Genomic DNA, 13334 nt, shown 5'->3' on the forward strand with positions numbered 1-13334 from the left:
TTGCCTTTATAGAAATCTCTTTGGATACATTTCATCTGAGGTGCCATCTGTATCGTCAGATGTTTATCAACATGTATTTATTCATTTAGGATCTGATGGAATCACTTTTCTTTTTGCATTAGTGTTATTCTAATGCTAGTTCTAGCTTTCCCAATCATGAATTATCTTTGAACATTTGCAGGCAGGTGTGTACATGCCTGTGAATCATATCTATCTGCTTTGAGAATCGGAAAAATATTAGCAAAACAGAGACTAAATTGGAGTTTTAGTTTAATTTGGAAATACAGCGCGGAAACAGGCCCATCGAAACTGCACCGACCAGCAATCCCCGCACACTAACACTATCTTACACCAGCGACAATTTTTACCCCATTTTTTATACCAAGCCAATTAACCTACAAACCTGTGCGTCTTTAGAGTGTGGGAGGAAACTGAGGTTTTCAGAGAAAACCCATGCAGGTCACAAGGAGAGCGTACACACTCCGTAAATCAGTCAGGATCGAACCCGGGTCTCTGGCGCTGTAAGCACTGTAAGGCTGCAACTCTACCGCTGCGCCACCGCGCCTCCCGTTTCACCAATGTGAATGTTACTCACTATAAAGTTTAGTTGACAGCCTCCCATAATGTAATCCAGGAAAGTGTACTCCTTCACGACCTGTAAAATAAACAGCAGGGAATTAATGCAGCATTGTGAATCTTGAGTGAATGTTTGCCAAAGGTACTTCCAGTGGCATTTCTGTGTGATTTAAACGATTTCAACCTTCATCTCTCTTACACAATAGATGCCCATTTATTTGCTATTTGAAAAGAAATCCACATTTTATCATGTTTCCTAACAGGGTCGAATCACCAAATAATTAATTTCATCGTTTTCAGAGATTGAGTGGGAAACTTATGAATGAATGACTATGTCCATTGTCTATCTTGCATGTTGTTGAATACCTCTTGGCTATCTCTGTAGAAATGAAAAGGATGGTCTCACAAAAAGAACAATTGGAAAATATTGGCAGGTATAAAGATAATAAGATAGTCGGTGTCGAAGTGTACAGCATTGTTGAAAGTGGATAACCACCACGCCCAAATGAAGGGCTGCAAAGAATTAACAAATTCAAGCTCCTAGGCTCTCCAAAGAATCAAGGAATGAAACTGCAGAGACCGTGATCATCATTTTTCTGTCCATCCTACTTAAAACAATGGTTTTAGAAAATTGAAGTACTAACATAGTACTTTTTTAAAAAGAGCAAGCAATAAACCAAGTAATTAAGGGCTGTTAATATCAGCAATGGAAAATGTATCAATTCTAAGCAGTTCATCAGAATTCTAAGAATCTAAATTCTAATGTCTTTCAATGGTTATTTATTAATTTATGATCTGGTGGAACCACTCTCGTTTTTCCAATACTACTTCTACATTTCCAAACGTGAATTATGTTTGCACACTTGCAGGCAGACACATGCATCTAGCATATATCAAGATGTGAAAGCACAGGAAACATTGAGGAGAAGGGGACAATGTACAAACTCACTCCAATGTCTTAACATGTTCCTCCAATCACTTCATTGCTGTCTCCAAATAATCCTCTATAGAAAGCCCTTGCTTTCCCTCTCTTTCTCTGTTCACCCACTCGTCTTACTGTCAAGGGTGATGCCGCGTGGCAGCCTCGCCTGCAGTTTGTCCGTCCTTTCGCCCTTTTTGTTATCTTTAGTCTGTCGAAAAGTATGTTTTTGGAGGGTTGTTCGTCCTTTTTATGTGGGGGTGGGGAGGTGAAGAGGGGAAACCGTGTCCCAGTCACTACCTGGTCGAGGATGCGTCTTTACTCCGAGTTGCATCTTCGCCCCCCTCCATCGCGGCCTGCCAACTGGATTGGCGTGGCCTTTCCTGCCAGAGACTGACCAGAGCTTCAGCAGCGGCGCAGTGCTGACTTTAACATCGTGGAGTCCTGGGATCCTTTGCCGAGGGTTGCCAGCGTTGAATCTCCGCCCAGCTCGGCCTGTGGACTTTGGGAGCTGCGGTCTCCGGTAGGAAGCGGCCGATTCGGAAACCCCAAGCCGCTGAGAGTGTTCTTCCGTTCCGACGCCGGAGCTCCACGGTCATCCCGGCGAGAGGGCCTGAAACATCGGGCAGGCGTAACGGCAACTGCGGAGGGTTCAAAGGCCCCGACCACGGGTGAACAACGAGGAAGATGACTGAACTTTATTGCCTTCCCTCACAGTGGGAAACGTTGATTCCGCTGTGTGGGGGATGTTTATATTAAACCCCATCAAGTGTTGTGTTCTTTTTTATTAATATGGCTGTATGGTAACTCAAATCTCACTGTACCAAAGGGTGCATGTGAAAATAAATGTAACTTGACTACATTTTATCTCTGTACTGCCAACTCCCCTGACATCAGTCTGAAGAAGAGTCTCAACCCAAACCGTCACCCATTCCTTCTCTCCAGAGATGCTGCCTGTCCCGCTAAGTTACTCCAGCATTTTCTCATTTTCTTAAACCAGCATCTGCAGTTCTTTCCTACACATTTTCAAATATTTCCCATCAACGTGATCTTGATAAATATTTCTCTCTCTTGGAAACTATTATCTAGTCATGCTGCTTTTCTCATTTTTGATATTGATTTGAAAACGTATAGGACATTGTTTCTCCAGCAACTTTTACAGTAGCTTAAAATTTGAATTTTCCAATTGCAAAGTGACAAATTGTAGCCCAGAACATCTATAGAATAGAATAGTTTCTTTATTGTCATTGTAACATGGACCATGTACAACGAAATTTAAAATGTCAGCCAGTCAGTGCAGCATTCAAACATTTCTAAAAGCTAACGATACATACACGGTAAAATAATAAAGATAAACAACTAAATAAATATCACGAACAAAGCACGCATACACACCCAACCCTCCATCCTTCTGTCGATTTCACAGTGTACCACAGTCCCTTAGTCTGTATCGCCCCTGCGTTCCTTGGCGGCTACATTTAGTGCTTTTATAGCAGTGGGGTAAAAACTGTTTTTTAGTCTGTTCGTCCTTGTCCTTGTAGATCTGTACCGTCTGCCTGACGGCAACAGTTCAAACAGGGAGTGTCCGGGGTGGGAAATGTCCTTTATGATACTCTGGGATTTTTTGGTGCAGCGGGAACTGTGTAAGTCCTCCAAGGTAAGGAGAGGGCAGCCGACAATCCTCTGGGCGTTGTCAATGGCCCTCTGGAGCGCTTTCCTCTGAGCCGCTGTGCAGCTGGTGTACCACACGCATACACAGTATGTTAGTATGCTCTCAATGGAGCACCGATAAAAGGACAGCAGCAGTCTCTGAGTGATGTTGTTCTTCCTGAGCACCCTCAGGAAGTGCAGTCTCTGCTGGACCTTTTTCAGCAGCGCAGTGGTGTTCACACTCCACGTCAGGTCCTCCTCAATATGGATTCCCAGGAAGCGGAAATCCGCCACCCTCTCTACACAGTCCCCTCTGATAGTCAATGGTATATTCCATTGGCTACCATTTTATATTCAACACTTATTCACTTTCCAGTTCCCAATTTCCCAACTAGTTCTTCCAGATCATAGTGCAAATTGATAAACTTTCTATAATGTTTCTACCTGCTTGCAGTCTACTAATACAAAATAATTAGTTCATAAAATCCAGTGCCAGTTCAATCCTGGCATGAAATGCAGTCTTAGACTTTAAAACTTTAGAGATAAAGTGCAAAACAAGCAAACCATTGTTGGGAAAATTTCTTCCTTAGAAATCCAACAGTTCAAGTTCAAGTCCGAGTTCAAGGTCAAGTTACATTTATTGTCACGTGCACCTATTGGTACAGTGAGATTTGAGTTACCATACGAATAAAAAGAACATAATACACGATAGTTTAACATGAACATCCCCCACACAGCGGAATCAGCGTTCCCCCACTGTGAGAGAAGGCAATAAAGCTCAGTCATCTTCCTCATTGTTCACCCGTGGTTGGGGCCTTTGAACCCTCCGCAGTCGCCGCAACGGCAGCCCGATGTTCAGGCCCTCTTGCCGGGATGATCGGAGCTCCGACGTCTGAACAGATCGGAACACTCTCAGTGGCTTGGAGTTTCCGATTCGGCCACTTCCTACCGGAGACCACGGCTCCTGAAGTCCACAGGCCGAGCTGGACGGAGCTCCAAAGCTGGCGGCCCCCGGCAAGGGATCCCAGGCCTCCGCGAAGTCAAGTCAGCGCCACCCGCAGCTGGAACCTCCGCAAACCACAGCTCCGTGGTGTTAAAGCAGCAGGCCCAACACTCTGGAGTTCCAACACGGCGATCTCCGGTAAGGCATCGCCGCTCCGCGATGGTAATTCAGTGCTGCACTGCTGCTGAAGCTCTGGCCGGTCTCCGGCAGGAAAGGCTGCGCCAATCCAGATTGTAGGCGACGATGGGGGGGGGGGGGAATCGAAGATTCGACTGGGAGAAAATTCACATCCACAACCAGGTAGTGCCTGGGAAACGGTTTCCCCCTTTTCCCCCTCCCCGCCCCCCAGATAAAAAAGATTAAGAAACCTCCAAAAACATACTTTGACAGACTAAAAATAACAAAAATGATGAAAGGACGGACAAACTGCTGGTGAGGCTGCTGTGCACGGCTCCACCCGATGACGATACCCGAATAACAGAAACCAATGTTTTTTACCTTGCACAATTTAAAACTCACAATCCCAGAGTTTTTGTAACCTTTCTTTTTCTGTTTCTTCTTCGGATTAATGCACTCAAATTCCGCCTGCAAAACAAGAGGGAAAATATTAGAAAATAGGTGCAGGAGGAGGCCATTCGGCCTCAATCACAAGGATGTCCTTCCTCAAATTAGGAGACCAAAACTGTACACAATACTCCAGATGTGGTCTTACCAGAGCCCTATACGACTGCAGAAGAACCTATACTGAAATCCTCTTGTTATGAAGGCCAGCATTCCATTAGCTTTCTCCACTGCCTGCTGTACCTGTAAACCAACTTTCAGTGACCGATGTACAAGGACGCTCAGGTTCACTGCACCTCCCCCTTACCTAACCTAACCCCATTGAGATAAGGGGTTACATCAGTCTGAAGAAGGGTTTCGGCCCTAAACGTTACCAATTTCCTTCGCTCCATAGATGCTGCTGCACCCGCTGAGTTTCTCCAGCATTTTTGTGTACCTCCCATTGAGATAATAATCTGCCCCCTTGTTTTTGCCACCAAAGTGGATAACCTCACATTCATCTATATTATACTGCATCTGCCACGCATCTGCCCACTCACTCAACCTGTCCAGGTCACCCTGCAACTTCCTAACATCCACATTTATTTGTGAAGCCGAATAAAATGACTTATTCCAAGGATGGAAGTTTAAAACATTACAGCAGCATAGGTTCAATCCTGATCTCGAGTGCCGTCTGTGTGGAATTTGCACCTTCTCCCTGTGAATGCTCGGGCTCCGGTTTACTCCCACATCCACTAGATGTGCAGGTTCAGAGGTGAATTGGCCTGTGTAAAATTGCCCTGAGTGTGTAGGGAGTGGATGTGTAAATGGGATAACACAGAGCTGGTGTGAACAGGTCGCTGTGGGCTCGCTGTGCCGAAGAGTCTGTTTCCAGGCTAAATGAGACTATGTTAATTAATAAAAGAAAAGCAAACAATACAACAACAACCAATTTCAGACAGCACCCAAGGTCAAACAGTCAAAGAAACTATGTGATTAAGCATAGATTTGGGTAAGGAGCAAGTGAGTTTCACCCAAGGAATGTCGCAATATCCTGCAATATTTTTTTGCCAAACTCTAACACACTGAAGCCCCCATACACCCTTCAACAGAAATAAAACATGAGTCACAGGAGACGTTAGAAAGTAAGATCCAAAGTTTGGAAAAAAGAAGGAAATAAATAACTTTAAAAAGGGGAAGAAAGGAGAGTTAGTTTAGGCAACTGAGCCACAAAATGATAGTGGGAAGGTGATCAAATGAGTGACTGTGGAGGCAGGCTAGTTATAAACTTTAACTAGAATTAGACATTTAGACAATTAGACACTTTTTCCTTCAATAAGTTATAACACAAGGTTAGCCACAAAAGCTGTCAACAGAAATGCAAAGTTGGTACAGTTTAGTTTAGTTTATTATTCTTGTCACGTGTACTGAGGTACAGTAAAAAGCTTTTTTGTTGTGTACTATTCAGTCAGTGGAACGACTGTACATGATTACATTCAAGCCATCCGCAGTGTGAAGGGAATAATGTTTAGTGGAAGATAAAGTGAAATGTCTAGCTTCCCTTCTATTAATTGTTGTATTCATCATGTATGTATACTAATTAATCTGAGTGTTACGTGTACAAGGATTTAATTGCATTTGGTGTGTATGAAAATAAACTAACCCAAATGTGAATCTATAAAAATAGTTAGAGAAACAATACTCGTCTGATTTTAACTGATTACCAAAGAGAAGAGACTATTCTCAAAAGTTGAATTCATTGTCAGAGAATATAGCAGAAGAGTATCTTTACGATAATAATCTTTAACACTATGAGTGTTTACCACAAGACATGTGCAAAACTTGCACTTGAAAAAACCTAACACCAGAATTCATAAGATCATACGTTATAGGAGCAGAATTAGCCCATTCGGCCCATCTGCTCCGTCAATCAATCATGGCTAATCTACCTATACCTCTCAACCCCATTCTCCTGCGTTCTCCCCATAACCTTCGACACCGTTACTAAACAAGGACCTCTTAATCTCCGCTTTAAAAATATCCATTGGCTTGGCCTTCATAGTCATCTGTGGCAATGAATTCCACAGATCCACCACTCTCTGCCTAAAGAAATCGTAGTGTGTACGATAATACGAGATAACGGGGTGATGGCTGGTCGGCGTGGACTCGGTGAGATTGTGAGGCCTGTTTCCGCGGTGTATCTCTAAAGTCGAAAGTCTAAAGCGATTAGGCAGAAATATCGAAGGGCTAAGAAAAGATATAGGTAAAGAAAACACGCTAAAAAATCACAAACATTACAAGGCAAAGGACAAATAAACAGTTTCTGACTGCATTTCCAATGTAAAACCTACTGGTGAGCTGTATGTTGCATCCTGAAGTTTGGTCATATTTGTCTCAAATATGCCAATTAGGTCATGTGAGCCATCGTTATCGTAGTCATAGCAATCCACCTGTAAAAGATTAAAGTTCAGTTTTGTTGGAAATTGCAGAAATTGCTGTTTTCAGATTTCTGTACACTGCTGCCCTTAATCTGCGATTACTGGTACGCCCACTCTTTGGGTGAGCAGGCTGGTACTCTATGAGGGGTGATCTCATGGAAGTGTATAAAATCATGGGAGAAATAGATCTGGTTGAGTCTCTTGCTCAGAGTGCGGGAATCAAGAACCCGAGAGCATAGGTTTAAGTTGAAGGGGGAAAAGATTCTATAGGAATCTGAAGGGTAACTTTTTCACGCAAAGGCCGGTGGATTTGTGGAATACGCAGCCGGAGGAGGTAGTTGAGGCAGGGACAACTGTGACGTTTAAGAAGCATTTAGACAGCTACATGGATGGGACAGGTTTAGAGGGATAAGGGCCAAACGCAGGCAGGTGGGACTAGGGTAGATGGGACATGTTGGTTGGTGTAGGCAAGTTGGGCCGAAGGGCCTGTTTCCACACTGTATGACTAATATTACTGAAGAATACAACATTCCTCAGCAGATTAACATCATTTGCTGTTTGGAGCATTTTGGATTATTTATAATTCATCCAGAAAATCTGTGGTACAAGCACAGAAAAACTAAGTAGACTTGCAGACAAACCTTATCAAAGAGATATAGCAGATATGGGTAGACAGCTAGCATTTTGATGTAGCCAAACAAAGCAAAAATGGAGGCTTTCTAAATATGAGAGGCTTAAAAAAATATTGTCTGAATGTTCACTTTTAGTCAATAGCATTAAATGTGCTGTACAGTATTGTCAACCGGTTATACTCCACACCTGAAATTCCTCACATTTCTTTCTATCAAATTACATAGCAAAAGGATTTGAGTAGAGGAGCAGGGAGGTTCTACTGCAGTTGTACAGGGTCTTGGTGAGACCACACCTGGAGTATTTGGTCTCCTAATCTGAGGAAAGACATTCTTGCCATAGAGGGAGTACAGAGAAGGTTCACCAGACTGATTCCTGGGATGTCAGGACTTTCATATGAAGAAAGGCTGGAAAGACTCGGGGTTGGACAGGCTAGATACAGAAAAATTGTTCCCAATGTTGGGGAAGTCCAGAAAAAGGGGTCACAGTTTAAGGATAAGGGAGAAATCTTTTAGGACCGAGATGAGGAAAACATTTTTCACACAGAGAGTGGTGAATCTCTGGAATTCTCTGCCACAGAAGGTAGTTGAGGCCAGTTCATTGGCTATATTTAAGAGGGAGTTAGATGTGGACCTTGTGGCTAAGGGGATCAGAGGGTATGGAGAGAAGGCAGGTACAGGATACTGAGTTAGATGATCAGCCATGATCATATTGAATGGCGGTGCAGGCTCGAAGGGCCGAATGGCCTACTCCTGCACCCATTTTCTATGTTTCTATAAGGTGGCACAGGGGCGCAGCGGTAGATTTGCTGCCTTACAGAGCCAGAGACCCAGGTATGATCCTGACTACAGGTGCTGTCTGTACGGAGTTTGTACCTGCTCCCCGTGAATGGGGGAGTAGACATGATGGGCCAAATGGCCTTATTCTGCTCCTAAAACATTTGAACATGAACTCCATTCTAAATGTACGTTCTTTTATTCTGAGGCTGTGTCCTCTGGTCTTAGACTCTCCCACTAGTGGAAACAACCTCTCCACGTTAACGCTACCTTGCATGATTTGGTAAGTTTCCACTCCTAAATGCAGTAGAGTTAATAACAATTGAAACAGGAAAGCAAAGACGAACAAAATATTTAGAATGTAAAATAGTCCATCATAGCAGATTGGTTGAAGCATTGGTTGAAGCAGATTGCTTGGTTGCTTTCTGATGAAAATCATACTAGAATAAGTATACCACACAACCAATGAGCAAACCATGCTAGAATAAGAAAAAGTTGGGCGGCGCAGTGGTGCAGCGGTAGAGTTCCTGCGTTACAGCGCCAGAGACCCAGGTTCGATCCCGGCTATGGGCGCTGTCCACACGGAGTTTGTACATTCTCCCTTTTTCCGCGTGGGTTTCCCCCCACTCTCCAAAGACGTATCAGTTTGTAGGCTAAATGGCTTGGTAAAATTGGTAATTGTCACTGGTGTGTATAGGATACGGTTAGTGTGCGGGGATCACTGGTCGGCATGTACTCAGTGGGCCAATGGGCCTGTTTCCGAGCTGTATCTCAAAAAAAAACTAAATTGGTCACCTGTACTTGAAGCCTGAACTAAATTAACATTTATAAACGGTATCATCATCATCTTCATAGATCCTTCAGGCTAGACAAGCCATTGGGTGATAAATTCAGGAGGGAAAATAACGCAAAGTGCTAGAGTAAATCAGTGGGTCAGGCAATACTATTGGAGAATGCGGATTGGTTGCATTTCAGGTCGGGACCTTTCTTCAGACTGGAATTCAGGAAGAATATGGTTTAACCTGCACACGTGAAGATTTTGCTCCAAAAATACTCGTAGTGATAGAAAATGTGAGACCAAATGGAAGCATATGACAAACTGGCTTAAATCAACCACATTTTTAATGGTAACATTTTGTTGATCATAAAATTTCTCACACAAAAGTTTATTTTTCAAAGAGACAAAATGCCGGAGTAACTCCATGGGACAGGCAGTATCTCTGCACGGAAGGAACGGGGGACATTTCAGATCGAGACTCTTCTTCAGACTGCGAGTCAGGGGAGACTAGAGACATGGACAGGTAAGGTGTGAAAACGACTGATCAAGGACATGTGGAATGGTTGGAGAGTGGGGTTGGAGAGTGCAACCTTCACGTTTTTCAACAAAGGCAATCAACCTGGAGTGCACAATCAAATAAGATCAAATAGAACAAGTTGTCCTACAACTTTAGGCTGCGAAGAAGAAGGGTTCATTGTTTGCTGAGTGGAAGGTGACACCAAGACATACAATTAGTAAAATTGATCAGGACGCTAGTGAAACCAGTTGGAGAACTAGGATAAAGGAGGGACGGAGGGAGAGGGAAAGCAAGGGTTACTTGAAGTTGTTATTTTGATGCTTGTTTCCACAATAAAATATAAACAATAATAATAATAATAATAATATTTTTTATTGTCATTGCACATAAGCGCAACGAGATTTGGTATGCAGCTTCCAACCGATGTCATAACATAAATAACTATGTTATTTATATAAAGGACAATGTATCTGTTGCTTGCCTTTATTTCTTCATTGCCAACTAAAAGTATTTACTCTTTCTAGTCAATATTTTTAATACTGATGGCATTGACTTACAAAAATATCTCCTTGATAATCATTTTAAAAACAAGCATTGTGAGAAGATTTTGTTATTTTTCTGCTTCTGCATAGATAAAATATAAATTTACCTTTATACTTCTGTCAAAATCACCATTGCACAGAGATCGCAAAGGGATTTTAAAAGGTTTCCAACTCGGATTCAGGTTATTCTTTATAACCTGAAAATTAAAGGGTAACATTAGCAACATAACATATTGTTTACATTTTCAAATCTTAAAAAGACCAAACACTTTATAAAAATTATTAAAATTGCCCAAAATTGCAGGTATTGATGGAAATGGGATTTGTGATGAAGTGAACCAGGGAAATAGAACATGGAACATGTGTATGAAGGAACTGCAGATGCTGGTGGACACAAAAAGTTGGAGTAATTCAGCGGGTCAGGCAGCATCTCTGGAAGTAAGGAATAGGTGACGTTTTGGGTCGAGACCCTACTTCTGATGGAGAGGGAACCGAGAGATATGAAAAGGTACATATAACAAATTATACGCAGAAAGACAGATCAAAGCTAGCAACAATGATAGAAACATTGTAAAAATAGGTGCAGGAGTAGACTATTCGGCCCTTCGAGCCAGCACCACCATTCAATATGATCATGGCTGATCAAGGAAAGGTACATAGAACAGTGGGGAGGCACGGTGGCATGGCGGTATGTTGCTGCCCTTACAGAGATCAGGGTTCGATCCTCTACGGGTGCTGTCTGTACAGAGTTTGTACATAGTCCCGGTGACCTGTGTGGGTTTTCTCTGGGAGCTCCGGTTTCCTCTCAAACTCCGATGACTTACAGTTTTGTAGGTTAAATTGGCTTTGGTAAATTGTCCCTTGTGCATCTAGGGTTAGTGCACTGGTCGGCATGGACTCAGTGGCCGATGGGCCTGTTTTCTGTGCTGTATCTCTAAACTAAACAGTAGAGCAGAGGAACGGGTTATTCATCCAATAGTGTAATCAGGAAAATCCAGGAGTGGGAATACCTGAAGGCAATATGAAGTGCTAGGCATCTTGTCCTTGGATCGGACTTCAGGCTTAGTTCAGGCTTTAAGTACAGATGCTGCTTTTTAAGGAGGGAGGGAGGGAGGATTGAGGGTAGGGGGGGAAAGGAGAGGGGGGGAGAGGTGAGGGAGGGGATTGGGGGGAGGGGAGGAGGAGAGATGAAAGAACCTGGGGAGGTGAGGAGGGAGTGGGGGGGATTGAGGGGGAGAGGAGGCGGTATGGAGGGAGAGGGGGGAAGGTGGGGGAGGTGAGATGGGAGAGTGGGGTACGACGGGGAATAGAGGGGTGGGGTAGGGAGTGGAATAGAGTAAGGAGTGGAATTGGAATAGAGGGAGAGGAGGGCAGTGGAGGAGGTCAGGAGCAATAGTGGGGGGATAGGGGGATGTGAAGAGTGGGGGGGGGGATAGAGGGATAGGAGGGGGTAGGGAGGGGAGAGAGGAGTGATGGAGGGAATGAGTGACTGAGGGTAGGGGAAAGGAGAGGGAGGGAGAGGTGAGGGAGGGATTGGGGAGGGGAGGAGGAGAGGGGAAAGAAGAGTGGGTGTGAACAGGAGGGGTTGGGATTGCTGGGGGATGAGGGGAATGTGCCGCACCTGCGCAGTTGGAGGCTATACGTGATTGGTGAAATATTGTGTTGGGGGAGCAGACCCAACGGAGTCTGCACTTAGTCTAGTAAGTTTCATAAATGGATAGAGTGGATGTAGAGAGGATGTTTCCACTAGTGGGAGAGTGTCGGACCGGAGGTCACAGTCAAAATTAAAGGACGTTCCTCTAGGAAGGAGTTGAGGAGTAATTTCTTCAGTCGGAGGGTGGTGAATTTGTGGAATTAATTGCCACTGAAGGCTGTGGAGGCCAAGTCAATGGATACCTTTAAGGCAGAAATAATTGATTTTTGAATAGTACGTGGCAGGGGTTATGGGGAGAAGGAAGGAGAATGGGGTTAGGAGGGAGAAATAGATCAGCCTTGATTGAATGGCAGAGTAGACTTGATGGGACGAATGGCCTAATTCTACTTCTCTCACTTATGAATTTCAAACTAAAACCATCTGTCTGTAGGTCGGAGATGAACAAAATTTAGCGTTTGAGAGAGAATCAGAGAAACAGCTGTAACGGAGAAGTGAGCTGGCATGGGAAGTGCCGCCAACAGCCGGAGTCACCGACTCTGAGTGAGTGAGTCTGCTCCGTGCTCCCAGCTCTGCCCGACTCAACCCAGCCCATGATTGTTGAGGGTAGACACAAAACGCTGGAGTAACTCAGCGGGACAGGCAGCATCTCTGGAGAGAAGGAATGGGTGACGTTTCGAGTCGAGACCCTGAAGATCCAGGCATTTTGTGTCTACATTCGATATAAACCAGCATCTGCACACCATGATTCTTGAGGCTCACTCTACTTTAGAGGGCACCACAAGCAGATGCAACTCCCACATTCCCAACCCAGCTGAAGATGCCTGCAGCAGCTAGCAAATCCATCCCCTGCCACCCCGCACATCTAAAGGACATGCGAGCAGCAAGTTTTGTTTTTTTACACAGAGGGTAAATACAATTTTTGTGGGGGGGGGGTGATTGTAGAGGCAGATACTCTAGCGGCATTTAAGAGACTTTAGGATAGGTACGCGGAAATGCAGAAAATGGAGGGACATGGATTATGTGCAGGCCGATAGTAGTTGGTCTTGGCATCATGTTCGGCACAGACATTGTGGGCCAAAGGGCATGTTCCTGTGCTGTTCTGTTTTATGGCATGTCTGTAACTTGGTTGCAATTTCCCCTCAGCCAAAGCAAGCACAATTGATGCAAAACATAAAACTAATTTTAATGCAATCACTTTCCAGCTTGGTATAAATTGGGGGGAAAAATGCAGATCTGGGGAGTGTTGCAAAGTGTACAGGACATTCAGATATTATAATTAGATAGTTCAGGACATTGGATTGCAAAAACAGC

The 13334-nt window shown here is 44.0% G+C and overlaps 1 protein-coding gene across 4 annotated transcripts in view; it reads right to left on the bottom strand.

Annotated features, from left to right (window-relative positions):
- LOC129696140 (copine-3-like) overlaps window positions 1–13334 on the bottom strand; it is a 47844-nt gene that overhangs the window by 17402 nt on the left and 17108 nt on the right. For all 4 annotated transcript variants that reach the window (XM_055633646.1, XM_055633647.1, XM_055633649.1 and 1 more), the window contains 4 exons: window positions 10477–10566; window positions 7040–7138; window positions 4647–4733; window positions 596–655 (listed from right to left, as the gene is read on the bottom strand). In XM_055633646.1, the coding sequence (XP_055489621.1) occupies window positions 596–655; window positions 4647–4733; window positions 7040–7138; window positions 10477–10566 (336 nt within the window). The remainder of the gene's footprint in view (window positions 1–595; window positions 656–4646; window positions 4734–7039; window positions 7139–10476; window positions 10567–13334) is intronic.

Source organism: Leucoraja erinacea, chromosome 4 (genome assembly GCF_028641065.1).
Source record: "Leucoraja erinacea ecotype New England chromosome 4, Leri_hhj_1, whole genome shotgun sequence".
In the NCBI taxonomy this organism is placed as follows: domain Eukaryota; kingdom Metazoa; phylum Chordata; class Chondrichthyes; order Rajiformes; family Rajidae; genus Leucoraja; species Leucoraja erinaceus.